General features: G+C 37.3%; 1 protein-coding gene across 6 annotated transcripts in view; it reads right to left on the bottom strand.

The window, feature by feature from the left end:
- ZFAND3 (zinc finger AN1-type containing 3) overlaps nt 1-25325 on the bottom strand; it is a 335462-nt gene that overhangs the window by 135018 nt on the left and 175119 nt on the right. For 2 of the 6 annotated variants that reach the window (XM_063812421.1, XM_063812423.1), the window contains exon 3: nt 15611-15805. The exons of the other annotated variants lie outside the window; for them this stretch is intronic. In XM_063812421.1, coding sequence (XP_063668491.1) covers nt 15611-15805 — 195 coding nt within the window. The remainder of the gene's footprint in view (nt 1-15610; nt 15806-25325) is intronic. 6 annotated transcript variants of the gene reach the window in all.

Here is a 25325-nt window from a genome sequence, read left to right as displayed (position 1 = left end):
GATCAAATGACAAATTGTTGGAGAAAATATTTGCAACACACAGTATAGAAAAAGGACTCATTTTCTTAATGTGAAAGGGCTCCCACAAATAAAAAAGACCCAAAGTCTAATAGAAAAAATGGACAAAGAGCATGAACACAAAATTCACAGAAATCTGAATTACTCTTTAAGTGTATTAAAAATGTTCAACCTCAACATATACAAACTAAAGCAAAATAAGATATCATTTTAACAAATCTATCAGGCCGGGTGTGGTGCCTCACGCCTGTAATCCTGGCACTTTGGGAGGCCGAGGTGGGTGGATCACGAGGTCAGGAGTTCAAGACCAGCCTGACCAAGATGGTGAAACCCTGTATCTACTAAAAATACAAACATCAGCTGGGCGTAGTGGCAGGTGCCTGTAATCTCAGCTACTTGGGAGGCTGAGACAGAATTGCTTGAACCCAGGAGGTGGAGGATGCAGTGAGCCCAGATGGCGCCACTGCACTTCAGCCTGAGTGACAGAGTGACACTCCGTCTCAAAAAAAAAAGTCTATCAGATTGGCAAAAATAAAAAGTTTCTTCTCTGCTGCCAGGAGAATGGACTCTCAAACACTGCCAGTGGGAGTGTAAATTATTTCAACCTCTATAGAGGGCAATTTGGCAATATCAAAATGAAAAGTGCACATACACTTTGACCCATCAATTCTACATCAAAGAGTTGATCTTACAGATATAATCTTGCATGTACAAAGTACCCTACATACACAAATAATAACTGGAGAGTTGTTTTAGTAAAAGCCTAGGAGGGGGTAATCTAAATACTCCAAAACAGAGAACTGGTTCAATAAATGGCAGTATAATGTAAAACTATACAGCCACAATAAAAGAATGAGCATTGGTACCGATAGGAAATGACCTCCAAGAAATTCTGAGTAGGAAGAAAAGGGCACAGCAGAGGTGTAAATATGAAAAACAAAATGAGTATAAATGTGTGGATGGGGATCAGGAGCAGGTGGGAGATTTAGTGTATACCCTTATACCTTTTAAAAATTCTGTGGAATGTGTGTACTTCCCCTTCAAAAACTTAGTATGTTTTTATGTTTAAAAAAATAAACCGTTATATGTTTTGAAAATAGAATGTAAAGGGGAAAACGTTACCTGATAATGGCTTTATTGTAATCACTTGTGATATATTACAAAACAATAGTTTTAGGTTCTTTGTATTTCATTTCAAAATGCAAACCTAACTAAAATGTTCTTCATTTATTAATATGAGAAGATACTAAAGGAATGTGTAGTATCAGTGGGCCCCTTTTATAATAAAGATTATGGATGATGAGGCTAATGACCATTTTATAAAAATAGGAGTCAGGTTACAGGCGATATTACCTGACCCATCTTATTCCAAAAGCCACATATAAACATGCTAAACTCATATTATATTAAGATAACTGGCACCTCAACTGTGATAGTATAATGTCATTTTAGTCCACCAACAACTGCAAAAGGGAGCTGATCCTCAAAGTCCGCAAAAAGGAGGGAAGGGCAAATTATAAGTAGTTTTCTGGGAACCTAGGAAAAGGCATACTTTTGAGAATGAGATAGAGACTTGGGGGAGGGGACAATACCCAAAACCAGAGATCAAGAATGCTGACATGAATAACATTAATATTATTTTCTGTAGTTTGAGAAAATATAGTTAACACTCATTTCCATAGAACAAACAGGTCTGTATCATTGCCTAGGAAGGTAAACTGTAAAGGGAGTTTCCTGGAAGACTGAAATATACATCTAGAAATATATGATTCTTCTTTTTTTTTTTTAATGGGAGCAGGAGTTTCCCTCTCCAGTGAGACACAAACACCAGGTCTCTCCTCTATCCCAACTTTTCAAGTATCAAATATAGAAATTCTAAAAATGTATATTCCCTTTACCACTTTAAGAACATTGTTTACAGTTTAGTATTTACAAAATGAAAAGACAAGCTCTGCTAAGGTGCCTTCAGAAAAAATTTGAACAGGGTTTGGTGGAACTAAGCAGATCAAGATTTCAGACTTTATTTTAAAAACACTGAGATACCTCAGAAATGCATGGCTCACTGGGCACACTAATAACTAGCTTCAAATACCAGTTGAAGTCATCGTGGAATGGAAAGGCAATGCTTCTAACTGTAACGCCAAACAGCTCCTGCCCAACTTCCTCACATGGGTTCTTTCTCCTGTGCTTTATTCCAAAGCTTCTGGTCCCTCCATAAGCTGTGAGTTACCTTTTGGACTGGTGTTTCCACACATGATCAATTCACTGGGAGATGCTGGATGAAGATGCTCCATTTCTACCACACAGCTGGGCTTGAAACACTTTTCCCTCACTCTCCTTGGCTGTAGACACCTGCCAAACACCCACAACTCTGAAGTGCCTATAATGCTTTCACTGGGGAGAACTTATAAAATGAAATCTCATCAGATAGCAATGTATTCTTCCACTTCCCAATGTGATGAATTTGGTCAGAAGGCAAGCAAGCAATGCCAGGTTAGAAAAGGGAAGTTCAAGACATTTGGGGGAGAGAGGTCATCTACCTTCTTCTCTTTCTGACACATAGTAAGGAAGAGTTTTCCTCACTATGGATTATGAATATCTGAGCCTGGCTTATGAATATATTTAATAATATTTCTAGAGATCCCTAAGACAGCTCTCAAAGGTCAATTAAAATATATTAACAGTAATTCTGCACTGAAAATCAAGAAAAGGATCACCAAAAACATAACCTTTGCAAAAAGGAATTTTTCCAGTCCAGGAAAATATACTTTCATTTGTTGTACCGATATCTACCTTTACATACCATGTATGTGTTCTTGTTTACCATTTTCACTGGACAAATCCATTAAGAGTGAGGATTTGAGGTTGCTGCAAAATTGTAAGTTTAACTGAACCTATTTTTAAAGGAGCTTTTTCCTTTTAAAAAGCAAAGTTATCCAAGAGGAAAGCACAATAACAAAGTTAACCTCAACGATCTTTCATAATTAAGTTTGTAGGTGGAACTCACTACAGAATATAACTCCAGTGTGTTCTCTTAAGTTCTGGCATGGACTTGCCTTTTAGAAACTTTTAATTATGCCAGTCATACAGAAAAGAAGCGATGTTGTATTTGTAACATATCGTCCCATGGTTCTCTGAAGTATGGTTCTTTGAAACAAGAATTATTTAATCTAGGTGGTTAAAGGCTAAATGAAGCTATCATATATTGAGTGGGTATTACTTGAAGCATACTTTTTTAAAATCTCACAACCCACCTCTAAGAGGTAAGTTTGATTGTTACTTCATAGATGTGCACACTAAAGCCCAAAGTCAGATGGCTAACAAGTGGATAAGCTGTAATTTAATCCAGGTATATTTGACTCCAAAACCTAAGTTCTGAACTACTGTCTAAGGAACTACTGCCTTAGGTCTCATCTGCAAGACACAGTCTGCTGTTCTATGTTACCACTGGTGACTGAATGTATGGCCCATTATAAACATACTACCCTCAATGTATCTAATCATGTATTTTATAAATATACAGAAAGTTACAGAGAATAACACAACAACTGCACCCACTAGCTAGCTTTGTCTAATCTTAACATTTCACTATATTTGCTTCAGAGTTTTAATACGAAAGAAAACACCACAGGCCAAGTTGAAAATCTGTGTGTACTCCTCAAATCCTATACCCTTCTCTGTTTCCTAGAAGTAACTGCTATCCTAAATTTGGTTCAGGGTTTGCATTCCAATGCATGTTTTAATACTATTTCTACAAATAAGTATCCACAAACGCAAGATTTTGCAAGTTGCCCAACTTTATATAATGGTGTCATACATACACATCATTCAGAAACTTGTTTTTTAATTCAACCATGTTTTTGAGATGTATTCCTTGCTAATAGCTGCATAGTGTTCTAGGGTATGAACAAACCACAATTAATCTATTCACTTGCTGCTGGAGAGTTGGCTTGTTTCTAAGTTTTCCATTAACATAAACACTGCTATGATGAATACTCTTGTACCTGACTCCTTTGAACAAGCATTTCCAGAATACAGACTTAGAAATGTCAGGCCAAAAGGAATGCCTCCTTTATCAAATATTGCCAAACTGTTCATGAAGGCAGTATTCAATTCTTACACCCACCAATAGCAGAGCCCACACATCCTCATTAACATTTGGCAGTGCCATTTTAATTTTTGCCAATAAAATGGTGTGAAATTACCTCATTTTTGTTTTAATTTGCATTTCTCTGATTAGTAATGAGATTTAGTATATTTTCATAATTACTAGCCACAATCCTTAAAGAAACTACAAAAGCACAGTTAACTAATTAAGCATCCAGGGCAGAGTTATAATATAAAATATTTCCCTAAAGGTAAATATCCCATGTTAAATTCTAGATAATAAGAGAAACAGTAAAATATATACTCCTCCTCCTTGTAGACCTTAAATAAAGTATAAGGTTACATCTACCAGTCTTGGTTTAGTCATCATATTGGTAAAAAGCAGGAGGTTAAAATTAAACGATCTAACATATCTTCCAACGAATGATTATTTTCTAAATTTGCAGAATTGCACCTGCATCACTTTTAAGCATCTTAATGGAAACAGTATTTTGTGCCAATGAAGCAGAAAGAAGAGGCAAAAAGAAGAGACAGAGAAGTGGGTTGATGCTTAACTCTATACCATCTTCCCTGTATCCTCAAGATTAAATAGGAAATGCCTCCTCCCTTTAGAAAATAGGACCACCCGCCAATCCCATCCGCCAGGAGAAAGAGGATTTCAGTCAAACAGCAACACGAATGAAAACAGATGATTGAAGCCAGATGTACTCTGTGCACTCCAATATTTTTAAAAATTAAAAACAAAAATCTAGGGCTGGCCATGGTGGCTCACGCCTGTAATCCCAGCACTTTGGGAGGCTGAGGCGGGCAGATCACCTGAGGTCAGGAGTTCAAGACCAGCCTGACTCATATGACAAAACCCCGTCTCTACTAAAAATACAAAAATTAGCTGGGCATGGTGGCAGGTGCCTGTAATCCCAGCTACTCGGGAGGCTGAGGCGGGAGAATCGCTTAAACCAGGGGGGTGGAGGTTGCAGTGAGCCAAGATCGCGCCACTGCACTCCAGCCTAGGCGACAAGAGTGAAACTCCATCTCAAAAATAATAATAATAATAATAATAAAATAAAATTACAAACAAAAATCTCTACTATTTCACCAATTAGTGATTTATCTGTGTTAACAAATTATCTCTCTCGTTTTAACAAAACTTTTAAAAAGTTTTACAAACTTACAAAAAAGTTGCAAGACTAATATTAGTCAATCCCATACAGCCTTTATAGAATTCAGCAACCGTTTACATTTTGCCCCCATTTGCTTTACCATTCTCATTCTCTCTCTCTCCCCTTGCAAACATTTTTTGGGAACTATTTGAGAGTAAGTTGGACAAATACCTCCTTTAACAATAAATACCTGGGCTTAAATAAGCCTGTTAGTTATCTGTAGGTCTTATGCCATCAAAACCTCTTGCATCTGGCTTGAGAAAAGTATTTTCCCCAAAAGCAAAACTTTAAATGTCAGGAGTTTAACTTTAGTACCCATGCAGTATAGATTAAATAGGGTAGTGGTTCATTAACTTTTGCTGAACATCCAAATAACATGGGGTATCTTTTTTTTAAATACTGATACCTGGCTTCCATTCCAAATACTTTGATTCCACATGTATGAGGTGTAACCTGGACATCGGAGGTTTTTTGTTTTGTTTTTTTTTTTTAACTCTCCAGTTTTTAAATGTGTGGCTAAGTTTTAAAACCAGTATTTTAGGGCTTAGGCACCTACACACCATTTGAAATACTGGTTCTAGGAAAATGTGCTACAATGCCAAGCAACTGATTAAAATAAGTCAAATACCATTACATCACAAACTGAGGCAGGTAGAAGCTTTCAATATATGGTTTTAGGCAAATACTGTGTGCTTTCTATGTGTTGTTCTGGGGCTGTAGGATGCAAAGCTAGGAAATAGGCAATACACACAAATAACTACAACAGACGGCAGTATGTACTATATCAAACATATGTCAACATGAATAAGAACATGGAATGTATTTGTTTTGAAGATTCACAGACTGGTGAGTGGTCCCGAAAGAAGGTGAGATATTCATTAAGGGAGAAAGATGACTTTACTAGGCAAGACTGAAGTAGAATCAAAGGACATTCTGGTAAACAACATCAGCAAGAAGTCTGTGCCACAAAAATGTAAGCGAATGATAGTGTTCCATTAAAGCCCCAAGTGAAGTTGAAAATACAGGACATAAATTTTGTATATACTAATCAATGTAACTCAAATTCGTGTATTAGGAATTAGGAATGATATATATAACAGTGTCTGGCACACAGAGGTGATCAGTGAGTCTTCCTTTCTGTTTCTCTGACTTAGAACAAAAAGTTGACTACGTAAAATTTAGAAAATACACTCAAGTATAATTATGAAAATAAAATCATCCATAATCCTAGTACCCAGATAACCAATGTTGATATTTAAGGTAACTCCTTACTGAAGTTATTCCTCTAGATTACTCCAGATGTTTTACTTTATAATACAAAAAAGAATTTTGTGTAAAAAACAACAAGCCCCTCAGCCATTCCCCCTCCTGATGTACACTTAGAGGATCAATTGAAGTTGCAATATGGTCAGAGCAGCCACTAGAGGGTGGCCGAGGCTGATGCATCCATCACCCTCCCCTACTTTCTCAAAGGCCTTTAACTGCCATTCATGTTACGATTTCTGGACCTGCACACCTCATCACATAAAGATTAAAAATTACTATCAGCCAGGCATGGCGGCTCACACCTGTAATTGCAGCACTTTGGAAGGCCGAGGTGGCTGGATCACGAGGTCAGGAGTTCAAGATCAGCCTGACCAATATGGTGAAGCCCAGTCTCTACTAAAAACAAAAATTAGCCAGGCGTGGTGGCACGCACCTGTAGTCCCAGCTACTCGGGAAGCTGAGGCAGAAGAATCCCTTGAACCCGGGAGGCGGAGGTTGCAGTGAGCCAAGATCGTGCCACTGCACTCCAGCCTGGGTGACAGTGCACGACTCCGTCTCAAAAAAAAAAAAAAAAAAAAACACTATCAAAAAGAAAGGAGGAAGCTCTTCAGGGTAATGAAGTGTTAATAGTTTGGATATCAAATACGGCTACCCAGGATATCAAATATAGCTACTGATTTGTTAGTATATACAAAATTTATCTGCTATGTACTGTATTTCATTCAACTACTTGGTACTTTACCAAATGTCTCCCTCTGTGCTTCTTGAGAACACGATGCAACTTCTCCACTAGGAACGGAGATGCTTACATTACACAGCATACAGCAGCATTCTACATTCCACTACTGCCTGCCACACCCCATCCCCACCATTTAACATAACTGACGCAGTGTGTGCTAAACATCTCAATTCTGAATACTATTACAGAATTTGTTTCAAAGTACTATAACATGTCTAATTTTAAGTATCTTTTTTATATTTTGAACTTTCATATTATAGTTTCCAAAAAAAGAATGACAAGAAATATAGCTACGTATTCTTTAATTAGCTGAGAAACAGGTTAAAACCATTTTCCAAAGATTTACATAAAGTTTTACCTTCCCCGAATCCTCTTAATTGATCAGGTGTGATCATAAATGATATAATAATTTATAGTATTTGATCATGTTTTAAGTGTAATAGAGTTCTGGACAACTACAAAACCAATTAATATAAAATTAATTGTGCTACTGATTGTGGAGAATCAAATAATGTTCTGAGAACATACAAGTTACAAACCAAGATGATAACAATCTGAAGAAAAAAACAACCTTCTTCCTCCTTGGTACTTTTAGCATAAATGCCACAAAGTACAAATCCACAAACCAAAAGGAAATGCAAATTAAAACTACAAATTAAAATTAAAAATACAAATTAAAACTACATTCCACACTCAGTGGAATGACCAAAATTTTTTAAAGACTGACAACACCAGGTGTTGGCAAGGATATGGAGCAACTGGAACTCTCATATACTACTGATGGGAATGTAAAACGGTACGGCCACTCTGGAAAACAGTTTGGCAGTTTCTTATAAAGTTAAGCATACAGCTGCTGTACTTTATCATACAACCCCAAAATTCTACTGTGTGTATTTATGCAAGAAAATAAAAGCATACATTCATACAAAGACCTGTACTCAAAGGTCTACAGCAACTTAAAATACTCCAATACTGGAAATAACCCAAATATCCATCAGCTCAACAAACTGTGGTAAATTTATGCAATGGAAAGCAATGAAAAGGAACAAACTACATGAAAACAACATGAATGAGTCCCAAACGTATTATGCGAATTGAAACAAGCCAGACACAACTGTATACATCCATTAATATGAATTTTTAGAAAAAGCAAAATGAGCCAGTCATTGGCATGCACCTGTAAGTGCCAGCTACTTGAGACGCTGAGGTGCGAGGATCACTTGGGCCCAAGAGTTCAAGACCAGGCTGTGCAACACAGTGAGTCCTCATCTCTTAAAAAAAAAAAAAAAAAAAAAAAAAAAGTTGGGCCGGGTGCAGTGGCTCAAACCTGTAATCCCAGCACTCTGGGAGGCCGAGGTGGGTGGATCACCTGAGGTCAGGAGTTCGAGACCAACCTGGCCAACATGGTGAAACCCCATCTCTACTAAAAATACAAAAAATTAGCCAGGCATGGTGGCAGGCGCCTGTAATCCCAGCTACTCGGGAGGCTGAGGCAAGAGAATTGCTTGAACCCGTGAGGCGGAGGTTGCAGTGAGCCGAGATTGCGCCATTGCACTCCAGCCTGGGTGACAGAGCAAGATCCTGTCTCGAAAAAAAAAAAAAAAAAGGTTGGGGGCGAAAAAGCAAAATGATAGTGACAGAAAACAGGTCCATGTTTGTCATAGACCAGGGCATGAAAAGACTTAACAGCTGAAGACAAAAGCAAGCAACATATCACCAAACCTGAATTAATCTAATCAAAATGACAGTATTAGATATAAACTTTCAAAATCCCAGTTAAAGTCCTGTACAATGGCTCCTCAAATAACATTGTTTCCTTCAACATCATTTCATTAGAAGGATGGTAAGGGGGGAAAAAAATTAACTCCCAACTGAGGCCACTGTCTATATGGTTCACACCTTCTCCCCATGCACACCTGTTTTTTTTCTGCGTACTCTTCCCACATCCCAAAGCTATGCATGCTACTAGGTTCATTGATGAGTCTAAACGGTTCCAGAATGAGTGACTGTGAGTGCGCCCTGCAATGGGATGGTGCCCTGTCCAGGGCTGGTTCTCACCTGGCACCCTGAGCTGGAATAACTGGGTAAATATTATCTTATGCTTAGTTTCTGTCTTAAATATATGTACAGTTCACATTTATGTCAATATTCAATGTTAGAAGTGTTTTGGTCTTTATTTAGACATTTAGTGATGTTTTTGCGACCAGAAATATGCCATAGGAATTTAACTCTGCCAGTTACCTGACAGACATGGAACCAACATTTTTTTTCTCTTGCGCCCCCACCGTCCACAAATTCTCATTTCAGCAAAAAGGCCAAAACAAGTGATAAAATATCAATTTCAGATTCAAAAGAATGTAATGTAACTCTAACCTATTTGTTAATTCTGGCAAGTGGCTACATACTGTTTATAACTTAAAATGCAACGGTAACCACCAGTCATAACATTGTCTCTTAAAACATATTCAGATCAAAGCAGAGAGGTTTCTGTATTTCTATTGGAGTTTAAGATGAAGGAGGAGACCTAATCTGGCCCAGGAACTTCCTGGGAAACCTCCTTCAATATAAATTAAACCACACCTACTTTTAAAACAAAATCTGGATGGTGGCTACGTATGCTGGGTTATAGCAGGATCCTGTAAAAGTTCAGAATACAGTTTTGGCAAGCTCTTGTAGACTAACAGATGTATAAGAGAGATTTGGAAGATCTTTTTGTCTCTCCCAATATAACCATTTTCAGATATTTACACTGAAGACTGCAGGGTGGGAAATAAACACTGGCTCTCTTCTAACCTGATATTCAGCAGTATTTTGGAACTTACTTGCTGGTCAGTAGAAAGAAGAAATACACCACCAAAAGTACAAGATGTCAGTGAGAAATAAAGCCAAAAGCATTTATCACTTGTTAAGATGCTACCGAAACCTAGTATTTTCTCCCCTTCCACAAAACAGTACCTGGCATCAGAGATCACACACTCATAGTGAAAAAGTTTAGAAAGTTTTCTCTTTAAATTTTATTTAACTATTTATTTGATTAATAATATACTCAAAGGGCTCAATTCAAAAGGCACAAAAAGGTATACAATGAAGATTCCCTCTGCTCAGGTCTTCCATTCGGTTTTCCTCCTGAGTGACTTTTGAGGTACTTATTGCTGATAACACAGGTCTGCAAGGCAACCAATTTTAGTATAGGAGCTAATAGCTGGTCGGAACAACATGCTCACAAGCAAACTTTGAAGGGATTCTTAATTACCAAAGGATTAATTAAACCCTGGATGTAAGCATAAAAGGAATGATTATATATTTACATATCCATTAGTAGAAATCCCATTGTGATTTTTTTTTTTACAGATCACAGCACACTGAACAAATCTAAATCTGTACCCTTCAACTAGGTCTTAAAAGTGAGCCATTGTCTTTCAGTACTAAAGTCCTCAAGAAGCTTAAACTTAACCTGGCTAACAGTAAAACAATCCTGCGTAAGGATAGGGAAGAGGAAAAGCAGAAAGAAAAAAGCAATGGGGTGGGGACAAAGGGAAGAAGATGAGAGAGATGGTGGTGGAGGGGGAGATAGAAGGAGAGAAAGAGAAGAGGTGAGAGAGAGAGAAAATCTCTCTGTTGTCCACAGTGGCGTTCTCATGCTCAAAATTCTAGCTTTAAATAGAGCACTCAAACTGCTGGGAGAGAAGGGGTGGAGTAGATTACTTCTAAGACAGATTCCAACTTTTGTTTCCATTTCAAAATTCTCACTTCTTAAGCATTTGGTCCAAAAATTGTTACATATTTTCCTGCTTAAAAAAATGTTCCTCTATTTGTGAGTTTACCTGGGTTTTCCTAAATATAAAATCAAGATAGAAAAGAAAAACCTTAAAAACAGTTTTCAAGCTCTTTAGATACACCCATGCATATTTAATTGATAAGCTAATTATAAGCTATATTATCATTAATGCAGGTCTCAAGGCCTTTCTATACTACCTTTTTTAAAGGCTAGTCTTAATTGCTATTCTAAACAACCTATTTATTCTAATAATCCTGGTTTTGGAACACTTGTTAATTAGATAAGGCAAAGGCTATGTGAAAGTTACCTAATTGAAACCCTTGTTTTCAGAAAGGTACTCTAAATCAGTATCTTAAACCTGCTATGCATGTGAATCACCTGGGGATCTTGTTAAAATGCAGGTTCTGATCCAGCAGGTCTGGGGTGAGGCCTGCAGCTCCCAAGTGCTATTAATGTAGCTAGTCACTGGATCAGACTTTGGGTAACAAGGCCCTAAATCATTCTTCAAGATTTCAAGTTATCCCCTCCACAGTCTCACAAAAATTGTATTTGTAAATAATATAACCAATGTACACCACCACCCAGCTTTGTGAGTACCTACGGAAACTGATGTGGGTTGCTTTCTCAGTTGTGTTCAAATTTTCCAAAAGCTTCTTTAGTTTATTGAGCCTAAATTATTTAAAAATACCCCTCTGTGGCTGTGCAGGAATCACATCTTGCATCAGGCAAGAATTCACTTAGAGCTGATATAAGCTAATACCATAGTTTTAAATTTAAAATGTATACTGTTAAATTATTCTTCAAGTTAATTATAACTACTTGATTAGCAATTCCTAAATCCTACGCAACGAACTAAGTGATCTTTTTTTTTAAATTGAAACAGAGTCTCACTCTGTCACCCAGACTGGAGTGCAGTGGCACAATCATAGCTCACTGTGGCCTCGACCTCCTAGGCTCAAGTGATCCTCCCACCTCAGCCTCCCAAGAGCTAGGATTACAGGAATATACCATCATGCCGGACAAATTTTTGTATTTTTTGTAGAGATGGAGCTTTACTGGTCCTGAACTCCTGAGCTCAAGCGATCCTCCTGCCTTGGCCTCCCAAAGTGCTAGGATTACAGGCATGTAATCCTCAGCCTCCCAAAGTGTTAGGATTACAGGCATGAGCCACCAAGCATCCAGCCAGTGATGAAATTTTTATAGTTAAATGAGAAGGACAATATCAGTTTTTCATAAAGCTAAATATATGCTATATTGTTACTTTGTTATAATTTATTTATAACTCTATGGTGATGATTTTCCTTTTAAATGTCCAAATGAATAAAATTTGGCAAGTGTATGTCCATCACTTTCTCTTCACTCTTTAATTTTTAAAAACTGCTTACCCTGATAAAAAAAATCTGAGAACTAACAAATTCAAATAACTTCTCCACACCTCTTCCTTCTCTGAGAACTCGGGATGCTAAACAGAGTATGTGTGTGTGTGACTGCAGGAGCACTTGGAACCACTTGTGGCCCTTTTTATTAATTCTCCCCATCAATCCCCAAGTTGTGACTTCATTTACTAATGGAATTGTGCTGATCCTCTTGGATGAGTCTGGACTGGAAGAGGGGCAGGGGTGCAATATTTAGATGCACTATATGAGGCAATTCCTAAAGCCCTTGGAACTTAGACATCCTGTGATTTCACAGAATCCACACCATTTCTTCTTCCCTCCAAAGCTTGAGCCAAAACCATCAATTAAAAAAAAAAAAAAAAAAACCCTCTTCCTCACCTCCGTAGGCTTAGCACATGGCAGTGTTACACAGAAGTTTTCTGAGAAGGATGTAGATGAGTTTTGTACACCCTGCCCAGTCTGTGTTATACATAAGAGAAAGAAGCCATGCTTAGCTGCATGCAAGCAGGTTGTCTTGCATTAATAATACTGAATGAGGACAAAAAGCACTCGAAACAGCAGAGTTCCAGAAGAACACCAAATTTATATTTAATTTAAAAAGGACAGCCTCTTAATTAGGCAAATTTCACATTTTTTTATTAAAAAGAAACAATTAGAATTGTTTAGTGTGAATAAAATTAGTGTGAAATTTCTCACTATCCCAAATTCTATCACAGCAAACACAGAGACATACAACAGCTGGTCAATTTAACTTACATATCCTGTTATTAAACATTACCTCAGGTCCATTAAACTCACTTTCTTCCCCAACTCCTTCCCCACAAAAAAGACTATAAATTGTATACTGCATGTCATAATGGGAAGATGATTACCTTTTTCTGGGGCATGATACATGCAGAAGCTGTAACTACAAGAAACTGAAGTAAAAGTAACCCATATTATACATCTTCAATGTAAGTCTCAGAGACACACCATGCAGAGAAGAGTTGCTGAAGTCAGCTGGCTCTATCTTCATCTGTGTTTACTTAGCACACCATGAGACGACTTCTCTGGTTCAATTATCTGTGGTTACCTAACTAAGAACTTTTAAAAGAGAAGGACCAGAATTATTGGCTCAAGAAATCTGCCAAATGTCCATATATTTGCTGATGTCCCCTGAACTGTACATCTAGTTTAGTGTACATTGATAACAACACTCAAGTGGTCAACTTTTCCTCATACACAGTGAAGAAGTATAAAAACATAGTAATGTTTTCAATACTGTTTTAAAAACTGTTCTAGAAACCTGATGAAATTAAGATTTCTCTTGGCAAGTCATCCTTTATTAACCATGCAGAATGTAACAACTGTATAATAAATTAAAATGATTTTTAAAAATCCATCATTATAAGAAAAGTGATTCATTCTAAAAACAGTCTCTCAGGTATCTCAAATGACTTGCCCAAGTTTGTCTCAAAACAGAGAGGGAAGGATAGATAAAGGCTTGTCAATCCTACTTAAGAGCTCCTTCTACCACATTACATGATTCTGATCTAGAAAAATCAGATGCCATTGACAGTGGCAATCAACTGTTACTTTTTATTGATAATGTAATAATGCACACCTATACTCATTTTATATACTGGCACTATAAATAAGATTTGATTGCAAGGAATTATCCTTAGAAACCATCTGTCAATGTCTGCCATCCTTTGGTAAAGATATTAAAACCCATCTTTGAGACTTCTATACTCTTTATCAAAACATGCTTCGACAGATCTGTAGAGTGAGAGTAGAGATACAGAATATGCCCATAACAGAGCCCAATATAAAACCATCATATGTGGAGCTCCTGGGGTTTGAAATGGCACTAAAGAAATTTATCAGAGACTCTCTGCAAATCTGCTGAGCAGACTCTCATTTTTGATCTTACTCATATAAAAACTTCTCAGCCACCCAGAAGCTGATTATCTCACTGAAGAAGATCTATCTCTTTTTGTTACAGGTTTAACATCTCACTATTCACACACGCAACTGCATGAATTTGTGATGTCAAGAAAATCACCAACTTTTAGAATCAGAAGAGACCACAGTGATTTTCTAGTTCAACATTTTGGGTTTTAGGTAAGCTCTAATTACTGAGCCCCGCAAAAGAACTGCCACTCTCTTTCTCAGTCTGACATACCTTTGCCACATGATGATGATCTGTGTTATAGCCAGACATTTAATGGAAGAGACAAAAATTCTGACTTTAAATGATTAAGAATAAAGGTTGAGAATTATCTCTCGATTTCATTTTTCCATACCATTCCTACTCTACAATAACATCATGTATTGGGCTAAAAATTCAAGTCTGAAGATTATAAACTTATATTCTGCATATTCTATTATTGAAAATTTAGAAAATATAGGATCAAAGTATAAATGAAAATATTGTTACATTTAATACCGTTCAATCTGAAGACCTACTTATTCATTCGTGTGTGTGTGTGTGTGTGTGTGTGTGTGTGTGTGTAGACAGCTTTAGCACTTCCAAGTGTGTTAACTCTTATCAGGACACTGCTGTCCTAAAGAGGGATGGAGAGGGGGAGAGGGGAAGGGGGAGAGGGAAAGGGAGAGGGGAAAGGAAAGAAAGAAAAAAGAAAAGAAAAATTTAAAAGAAATAAAAATCCTGCAGAGGAGGAACACTGACGGTATCACCAAGGCAAGCAATATAATGCTATGAGCAAACGTGTTGGAAATCAAATGCCTCCTTGGTAAGATTCTACCAAATATGTACTATCAGAAATCACCTTCAAAATACACAAGAGTTTTTGACAATCACAAGATCTCAACCTGAATATATCCAAGTTCTGGGATACAAACTGGAATCCCTTCCCATGGCCTCTCTGCATCTTCTACACCAAACCCCATGTCACCAAATTTTTAAAATAGAGGACTCCTAAAATCCTCCAAGGGACCACTGTAAAACCTAGAAAGCTGACCCAGGATAACTGGATAATGGGATTTGGCCATCCTTCAGTTTCATATAAAAGATAACAACATTAATGAGAAAAGCTGAGAAAAAGAAGAATTGCCCCTCAAACAATATTAGAGTCATCAAGAAAAAATTAGTTTTTTCATTCAGACGACAGAAGGTGATGGCAGCAGGTTAGAGCAAACTCACAGTAATAAGCAGTGATTTGAGGGGTTCCCTGAAGGCAGAAGGAAAAAGATATACAAATAGCAATGTTAAGATTCTGGACTAGCCAGGCACTGTAGCTCTCGCCTGTAATCCCAGCACTTTGGGAGGCTGAGGCAGGTGGATCACTTGAGCTCAGGAGTTCAAGGCCAGCCTGGTCAACATGGCAAAACCCCGTCTCTACAAAAAAAAAAAAAAAACACAAAAATTAGCTGGGCGTGGTGGTGCATGACTGTAGTCCCAGCTACTTGGGAGGCTGAGGTGGGAGGATTGCTAGAGCCCAAGAGGCAGAGGTTGCAGTGAGCTGAGATCACACTGATGCACTCCAGCCTGGGCGACAAAAGTGAGGCACCGTCTCAAAAAAAAAAAAAAAAAAAAAAGATTATGGATGGTTTTTAATACTAAAGGTTCATTTACTCAAATTTCATTAATTGCATTTATAATAAAATACAATGTACAAGCTGTTTTAATTATTATAAACTAAATTAAAATACAGTGGTATAGAGGAGAGGGGGCAGATGACTATGGCAGTTTATTTGCTCAGTGCATCCCAGGAATAGCTTTCATTTCAGGCCTACACTTTGTGCATCCAAAGTCAGAAGCACACTTATGAGATCAATTTAGTTCAGCATGTGGAAGAATGGCATTCAGTGAGCTATGCCATCACGTCACATAAAGAAAATGTAACCATGGCTGCAGAGATTTCGTTGGGTCACTCTAAACTGTTACCAAGATATGTAACTGAACTGTGGATCCTTTCAACAAATCTCTATATGAGGGGCTGAATATAGAGAACCAACGAACTAAGATCATTGTCATCTTCCTGAAAGATGAGAAGTAACATTCTTTGCCTACCATCATTGGAGGCAACGTTGATGGCCTTCTGGTTTTGATAATTATAGTCATTCTGTCCAAGTGTGGCATTTTCCCCCCAGCCCTCTTCTCGTGTTAGCAAGGTATGTGGCTTTTTAAAAAGAAAATATCAATAATTGAACTCAGCATAGGGAAGGCCCAGATGAAGCCAGCGAATCTGCTCACAGAAAAAAATTAAGATCTGCTCTCTCATCTACTGGGAGATAATATCAACCAATCCTCGAAATTCTAAAGACTTGGTGTCGTACTGATTGCTTTTTCCTTTAGGATGATCTAGAGTAGCATCGAACAAATTGTGGACTATCATGGGGTGTTTTCTTTTGTTTTTATTGTTGTTGTTTTTTTGAGACAGGGTCTCACTCTTTCACCCAGGCTGGAGTGCAGTGGCAATTGCAACCTCCACCTCCTGGGCTCAAGTGATTCTCCCACCTCAGCCTCTTGAGTAGCTGGGACTACAGGCACACCACCGAGCCAGGCTAATTTTTGGATTTTTTGTAGAGACGGGATTTCACCATATTGCCTAGCCTTGTCTCGGATTCCTGGGTTCAAGCAATCCGCCCGCCTCAGCCTCTCAAAGCGCTGTGATTACAGGTGTGAGCCAACATAACTGGCCTAGAATATCGTGTTATAACCACATATTTTCCCAAAACTGTATGCACTGTGCAAAAAGTAAACCTGGGAAACATTTGATGTTAAACTGTTTTCTTTAAAAAAAAAAAAAAAAAAAGAAAGAAAATACAGTAATGTAATTTAGAACTAAACTATAAGCTTCCTGAGGGTATCATCTTTGTATCCATTATGTCTTCATTGAGCTTGCAAGTATTTATTGTTGAACTAAGCCTAGTTTATGTTTATATAGGCTTAGTACGCATGAATATTTATAGTATATCTTCTTAAGGAAAACAACATCTCTTGAGTATTCTATAATTCAGCCGTTTTATTGAATAGGACAAAATCTCAGGCTTTCTGCATTTAAAATGTTCACACTTGACTGTATTTTCACTGGTAAAAATGTACTTCTCTAGTAATACAATAAATTTGATCAAGGATGCTAAACTCTGTATTCACCTAATATATCAATATTTAGACTAAAAGAAAAGACTAAAAGACAAAAAGAAAAGATATCAGACCAACAGCCATAACTCAATTCTCTTGTGTGCAACTACTTTTTACTCCTAGGGACAAAGGAGTTGCCTTTACTTTTATTCCTCTGACCTTCTCTACAGAGCTTGCCGGAAGCTATGGGAATGCACAAATACATGTTTATCCATGTTCTGAAAGAGGTTTTCCAAGCTGAATAAACCAGACATCTCACTCCACCAACTACATCATACAAATTTAGTTTATTTACATATGACCAAGGGATGAATTAATGGCTGAAAAAAAAAGTGCTAACATCAACCCTGTGATTTTATGAAGTAAAAAGTAATTCTAAATTCTAGAGCTCTGAACCTTTGGCCAAAAGCCCACTAAAAGATAAGACTGTAATAGAGTTTATGTTGCTCTGCTCTGTGCAAAGATCCTAGGAAAAATAAATGAATTGGGCAGGAAAGAACACCAGGATGGAGATCATTTGTAACAGAACACAGACTGTCTTACAAGATACATTTGCATCAGCCCTTCAGTTCCCAGTCCTAACTATGATTTCAGGAGCACCTTGTGCCTTCCAGAAGGTCAAACACTAGTAGTAATGGATCTGTGAAGAGGAGAGCAGTGAACCAGTTTCAGAAATAACAAAGCATTGTTTCTAGGGGATTATTATTCAACTGGAAGTTGGGACTGTCCTACTCCAGGTCAAGAGAAAGTAACTTATTTAAAAGAATGAATAAAAATGAGTTAGAATACTTTCTACACTAAGGGTGGTCAGAGTTATTTTGAAGATTTTTTTAAAATCTCCTTAGTAAAAGGATATACAAGCATTCTTGCATTTCTAAATTACCCTGCATTCTTCAACCTATTCTCCTTCAAGTGTGATTAGAGCGAACTCTAAGCTTTATTCAGTGCATCAGAGGAAGGTCCAGTGCCTATAATTTTCTCATTCATGAATATTTCTACTTCTAAAAAGAAAGAAGCATTAAGCAGAAGGTAGGCGCAAGACTCAGTCAGTGATATGGTTTGGTTGTGTCCCCACCCAAATCTCATTTTGGAATAAAAGTAAAGACAACTCCTTTGTCTCCAGGATTTACTCCTAGTTGCACACAAGAGAACTGAGTTATGGCTGTTGGTCTGATATCTTTTCTTTTTGTCTTTTAGTCTTTTCTTTTAGTCTAAATATTGATATATTAGGTGAATACAGAGTTTAGCATCCTTGATCTAATTTATTGTTTTACTAGAGAATAATTCCTACGTGTCATGGGAGGGACAAGTGGGAGGTAACTGAATCATGGGGGCAGGTCTTTCCCAGGCGGTTCTCCTGACAGTAAATAAGTTAAGTCTCATGAGATCTGATGGTTTCATAAAGGGGAGGTCCCTTACACGAGCTCTCTTGCCTGCCACCATGTAAGATGTGTCTCTGCTTCTCCTTTGTCTTCTGCCATGATTGTGAGGCCTCCCCAGCCATGCCAAAATGTGAGTCCATTAAACCTCTTTCCTTTATAAATTACCCTGTCTTGGGTATGTCTTTATTAGCAGTATGAGAATGAACTAATAAATACAGTCAGGATCTATGAAATTTTCGCTCTTTCACAAATTTGTTTGGAGGGCATGGGAAATACAGTTTCTCCATTTCAGAATTAGATGAGAAGAATTTATAATTAATTAATGGAAGGTGCTATGGGTCTCCCAAATGATCAATATCAATCTGAGATCAACATCATCTCAAAACCTCTCAGGATCATCACAGTAAGTTTTTTGGTTTGTTTGGTATCTGAATTTGCTTTTATTTTTTAAAAAATTGTTTAAACTCCAATAGGGGGATAAGTAAAAGCAATTCTACTTGTGCCACCCAGAAGTATTTTCCTTTTTTAAAAAAGCTTTATTTTTTCCTTCTAATCAATGGAATCTATAAAGCTTTATTTTTTAGTAATAGTTTTAGATTTATAAAAAGGTTGCCAGGATAGTACAGAGAATTCCCATATACTCAGGAGCCAATTTCTCCTATCATTAATATCTTACACTAGTATGGTATATTTGTTACAATTAACGAGCCAATATTGACACCCTATTAACTAAAGTCCACACTTGCTCAGATTTCCTTAGTTTTTACCCGATGTTCTTTTCCCATTCCAGGATCTCATCCAGGACACCACATTAGATTTAGTTGTCATGTCTCTTTATGTTCCTCTTAGCTGTGATAGTTTCTCAGATATTACTTGTTTTTGATAACCTTGACATTTGTCAAGAGTACTGGTCAGGTATTTTGTACAATGCTCATCAATCTGGGTTTGTCTGATTTTTCTCATGGTTAAACTGGATTAATGGGATTGGAGGAAGATCACAGAGGCCATTCTCAACACACCATATCAAGGGTATATGCAATCAATATGAATTATCACTGCTGATGTTAATCTTGATCACCTGGCTGAGGCAGTGTTTGTCAGGTTTCTCCATTAAAGTTACTTTCCCTCCCTTTCCACACTTGGAAGTCACAGCACAGCCCACACTTAAGGAACAGAGAGTCAGGCTCCCCTTGCTCCTTAATGGCAGAGTAGCTACATAAATTATTTGGAATGCTACATGGTAAATTTATCTCTTTCTCCCCCTTTTAGTTATCTATCACTAATTATATAGCAGTATGGACTCATGGATATTTATTTTATATTTCGGGTTACAACTTGTTAGTATTTTATTTTGTTGTTCAAATAGTTCCTTCCAGCTTGGGCCACTGGGAGCTCTTCAGCTGGCTCCTGTGTCCCTCTGACATGCCCCCTTCATTGTGGGGTTTTTTAAAGCACTTCTTTACTTTTTGGCACTATAATATGTTCAAAGCTCAATTTATATATTTCCTACTCCAGTCCTAGAACTGACCACTTCTCCAAGAGCCCTGGTTGCTTCTATTGGAGAATGGTTATTAGAAACCAGGATCTAGGTGCTACATATAATCACTGTTTGCTGCATCCAGGCCCTCTCAGCAGACAGAGCAAGGAAATATATGTGTATACCAATCTGTGTACACATTCATCTCTGTAAATATTTCTATATGTAACCATCTGTATCCACATTAAGTATCCACATTACTGATATATCCTTCTCTAATTCATTACCACATGGACCATTCTAGCCTCTTCCCCTTACTCTTCTGTAAATACCCACCCCAACAATGAGAAATCTGGCTTCCACCATCCATTTATTTATTTGCTCAATTCCAGTATACATGTATAACAGTATCAGAACTGTTAACCTGTACACCCATGAAAAACAACTTCATCAACTAGAATACAATACTCAGGTGCAGGTTCTTTTGCCTTTAGTCTTTCAGAATTCACTTATTTCCAAATTTACTTAGTTCAGCATTTTTTTTCTCTCCCCCTCCCGCCCCCCTCATTACAGATGTTTCATACATCTGTAATAGTCTGTTTTTAAAACATTCTGCATTCTATCCTGGGATCTCCTAAACATTTTCTTTTTAATTTTCACACATTAAAATTCATTCTTTGTGCTGCAAAAGTTCTGTATGTTTTGACAACTGTCACGTAGCCACTATTCCACTGGATCATACAGAATAGTTCCATCCCCCTAAAAATTCCCCCATGCTTCACCTATTCAATCCTCCTCACTTCCTGAACTCATGGCAACCACTGATCTCTGTACTATCACTTTAGTTTTCCATCTTCCATGTCATACTAGTGAAATTATATAGAATGCAGCCTTTTTGAATCAGGTTCCACTTTGTAATTTGCATTTAAGATTCATCCATGTCTTTTTGTGGTTTGACAGCCTATTTCTTTTTACAGTTGAATAATATTCTACAGTTTGTTTATCCATTCACCTATTGAAGAACATCTTTAGTTACTTCCATTTTCTGGAGATCATAATATAGCTGCCATGATAAACATTCATATGCAGGTTTTTCTGTGAACCTAAGTTTTCAAAGGAAATTTCAAAATAGCAGTTAACACCATCCCTTCTTCCTGAACAATCTTCCAATTCTGCTACCTATCCACTGAAGTCACCAAAGTCTCTTCCCACCAAACTGGTGCATCTGCCCAATAATCCTCTATTTCTCTAGCACAATTTTAATTGCACATGTGCTAGCCACTCTTTTCAAAGCTGACCGACCTATGAATTCTACTAAATCGAAAAAACATTTACTAAGGGCCTACTATGTGTCAGGCACTGTATACACTAGGATTCAAAGGATGAATGAAACAGTGGTCATGGCCCTTTATGAGGAAAGCAAAGCACCTCCAGTTAATTCACCCAGGAGCACAAGGGACCACAGAAGTGCTTCACAGTGCTCCCAAGCTTACCCCAACAGCTATCCCTCCCTCCTTGCAGTGGCTGTCTTAACCTCAAGTAGAAACTAGCTTGGGGCTCTCTAGTGATATGAACTGCCTGTGTATTTTTATTTGAGTCTTGTCTCTCACACTATGCATGCATCTGAGCTAAGTTCCTAGCTTTCTGTACGAATGACAAATCCATCATAATTCTTATCATCAGAGTCAACAGGTGTTCCTTAACCCTCTTCTATCATTACAATGCTATTCTTTCCTCCATTCTCATTTTCTTTGTAGGGCCTGGAATCATATACCAGCCATACTCCTGAAAATATAGGAACTAAAAGACTATGCCGAAGAAGAAGACTGATATGTTAAAGCACTTCTAATTTAATATTGCCTGTATCTCCCCAGTTCTTACTTTCTCCAATGGAAATAAGAGAACAGTATAAATAACTAAACCCCTTTCTACTATTTATATGCAAAACGACTGGATAATGCAAAAATGACTTTACAAGGAATATAACACATTTTATTCTGCAAATTTACGTCTCCCTACCTAATTAGCATAATAAAGGCACTGCCAGGCACAAACTAACATATGAAGTTCAAGAGTACATGTGACTCTCCTGGAAATGTATCCTACAAAAATAATTCAAGAGAAGAAAAATATGCTATGCAGAAAATGTTCATTACTATGTTATGTATAATAATGAAAAACTGAAACAACCAAAACAATCCCAAAAGATGAGCAAATGTGAATAAATTAGGTCAATGGTATAATATGCAACAATTCAAAATAATTGGAAAACAAAATAGAAACATGGGAAATGTCTCATATTGTAGAATATAAGGTTACAAATATATTTATACACTGCAAAAATACGCATATATATAAAGAACCTGAAGGAAAATATACAGAAAATGATTTAGATAATTAAATTAACCAAATTTTTCCTTAAATTTTTTCTCTTACAATATTAGTCTGAAGAAAAGTTAATGTATCCCTTTATTTTAGATAGAGTTTTGCAGGTTCTTCCAAACCATACTCAACAGAAAACAAAACAAAACAAAACAAAAAAACCTATTAGGGGGTTAAGGGGCAGCTAAGAATAACTGAACTCAGGAAATGTTGGATAAAAGATCAGACTGCTTGGCTTGAATCTAGGCTCTGCTAAACTATTAGTTCTGTTAACTGTGGGATGGTTACTAATCTCTGTGCATCCTCATTTAAATTGAGGACACTTATACTTTTGTGATAATAAAAAAGAAATAAGTACATAACAAGTGTATGATAAATGTAAGTTTTACTATTCCATTCATATATGTGTTGATCAGATAATAATGCTGAAGAGAAATACTGTGAGACTATCAATATAATCTTACAGCAGCATATATTTTGTGTTCATTATTTGTCTGGTGTTGGAAAATTACAACCATTGAAAATCTGCGCTTAAAATTCCTTTTCTTCTGCAAGATAAGAAAGATAAGAGTCTCTTTTTTTTTTTTTTTTTTTGAAATGGAGTTTCGCTCTTGTAGCCCAGGCTGGAGTACAGTGGTGTGATCTCGGCTCACTGCAACCTACGCCTCCCAGGTTCAAGCGATTCTCCTGCCTGAGCTTCCCGAGTAGCTGGGATTACGGGCACCCACCACCACGCCCGGCTAATTTTTTTGTATTTTTAGTAGAGATGGGGTTTCACCATGTTGGCCAGGCTGGTCTCAAACTTCTGACCTCAAGTGATACAACTGCCTCGGCCTCCCAAAGTGCTGGGATGACAGGTGTGAGCCACAGTGCCCGGCCAAGTCTCACTGTTTTAAATTTCGTTTAAAATTTTTATATTTAGAATAATTTGATAGTTTCCTTTAAAAAAAAATCACATGCACTCATTTTACTTAGTAACTGTGTTTGTTTTGCTCATTAAAGGGCTTTTTGTGCTCATTAAAAGGCTTTTTAAAAACTAAAATTTCATTTAAGGAAGAGGCACTGCTTTACTCATCTTTGTATTTCCCCTCCCCAGGCACAGTACCTAACATATATAGGCAACAATTAATAAATATCAATTGAATTCTTAAACATTTTTTATTCCCACTGCAAAATTAAATTTTCCAACAACGTGGTGAAGAAATAATGATCACTGCATGTTAATAATGCAATTTCCAAAAGGGTATACCTGTTTTATTCTAGAACCTCCAGAACCTTTCATTAATAGAAACCCAAAAACTACGTGCACAAGAAACCAAGAGACCGGGCTCTTTAGACATATTAATACCTTGGGTTGCTGAAGACAACACAGGTTGAGAATTTAGTGCTTGAAAACAGTTAAGTTCTTCTAAAATGCTTGCCCCTACAATTATAAATGTGACTGACACCCAAGATTAGTTTTCCTTATTTTAAGAAAGAGGTTAAAATTAAATTTCTATTAAGAAGATCACCTCAAAAGAAGAAAAAAACATGGGGTTAATAGGATCTGTCAAGAGTCAGCAGCTGCCTTGACATGGCATACTGCACCCATATAATTAATATTCTCACGCAGGTTCTCCAGTATTATCATGCCACCACCTTTCTGCTTTTATCCCCAACTTTTACTCTCTCATTCATTCACTAACACATTCAAAGGAGCTGTTAAACTGCTACACACTGCCCGGAACAAAGGCAGTCAGAACCACTGGATCAGCCAAACATAACACTCTTGAGCATGATCATTAGGGTCACCTTCTCTTTACCCCCACCCCGGATAAGAAACATCTGGGCTGATCTCTAGTGTACACCAGAAATTTGGGGGGACCTGCCTGATATCTAGCCACTAAAGATGAATGTTTGTTTACAAAACACACAACAGCACCTGCAAAAATCTGGCCTTATATCCTTGGTAAATCTTCGTTGTTTCAAATTACTCTAGTGAGCCACAAAATAAAACAAACTGCTTAATCCAGCCAGAGTTGTAACTAAGCAGCTGTGCTTTATTGATAGAAATTGGAGAGTAAGAGTTACAAATCACATATTTAATATTATAAAGGCATCTACATTGTATTTGATAAATATAGACAGCCTGAAGAAGTAAAGAGCTACCCTATACCCTGCCAAGCATACAACGTCAAAACAATGAAAAATGTTAAGACTGCAGCTCATAATTAGTCAATCTACTATGAGGGGGGTGTTGGCAGGCAATTTCTGAGAGAAAAGTAATGTCTGAGCTTGGAATAAGCAGTCTCTCTCTATCAAAGAAGTGGACACTTAAGAACTGCTTCAGACTGCTCATAAATATCCCCATTCACAGGCAGACACCAGGTGGTCTGCCTAACCTGATTGTGAGTAGAAGCCATTCTAAGAAAAATAAAAACCAAACAAAAGAGTGTTTTGTCAGTTCCTTGGTCCACTATGGAGGGGAAATAAGCTGCTGTCCTATGGAAGACACTGAAGGATTTTTCCTACAGTGACTCCATCATCTTCA

Source organism: Pan troglodytes, chromosome 5 (assembly GCF_028858775.2).
Source record: "Pan troglodytes isolate AG18354 chromosome 5, NHGRI_mPanTro3-v2.0_pri, whole genome shotgun sequence".
NCBI classification, from domain to species: domain Eukaryota; kingdom Metazoa; phylum Chordata; class Mammalia; order Primates; family Hominidae; genus Pan; species Pan troglodytes.
This window is presented reverse-complemented; position numbering and strand designations above follow the sequence as displayed.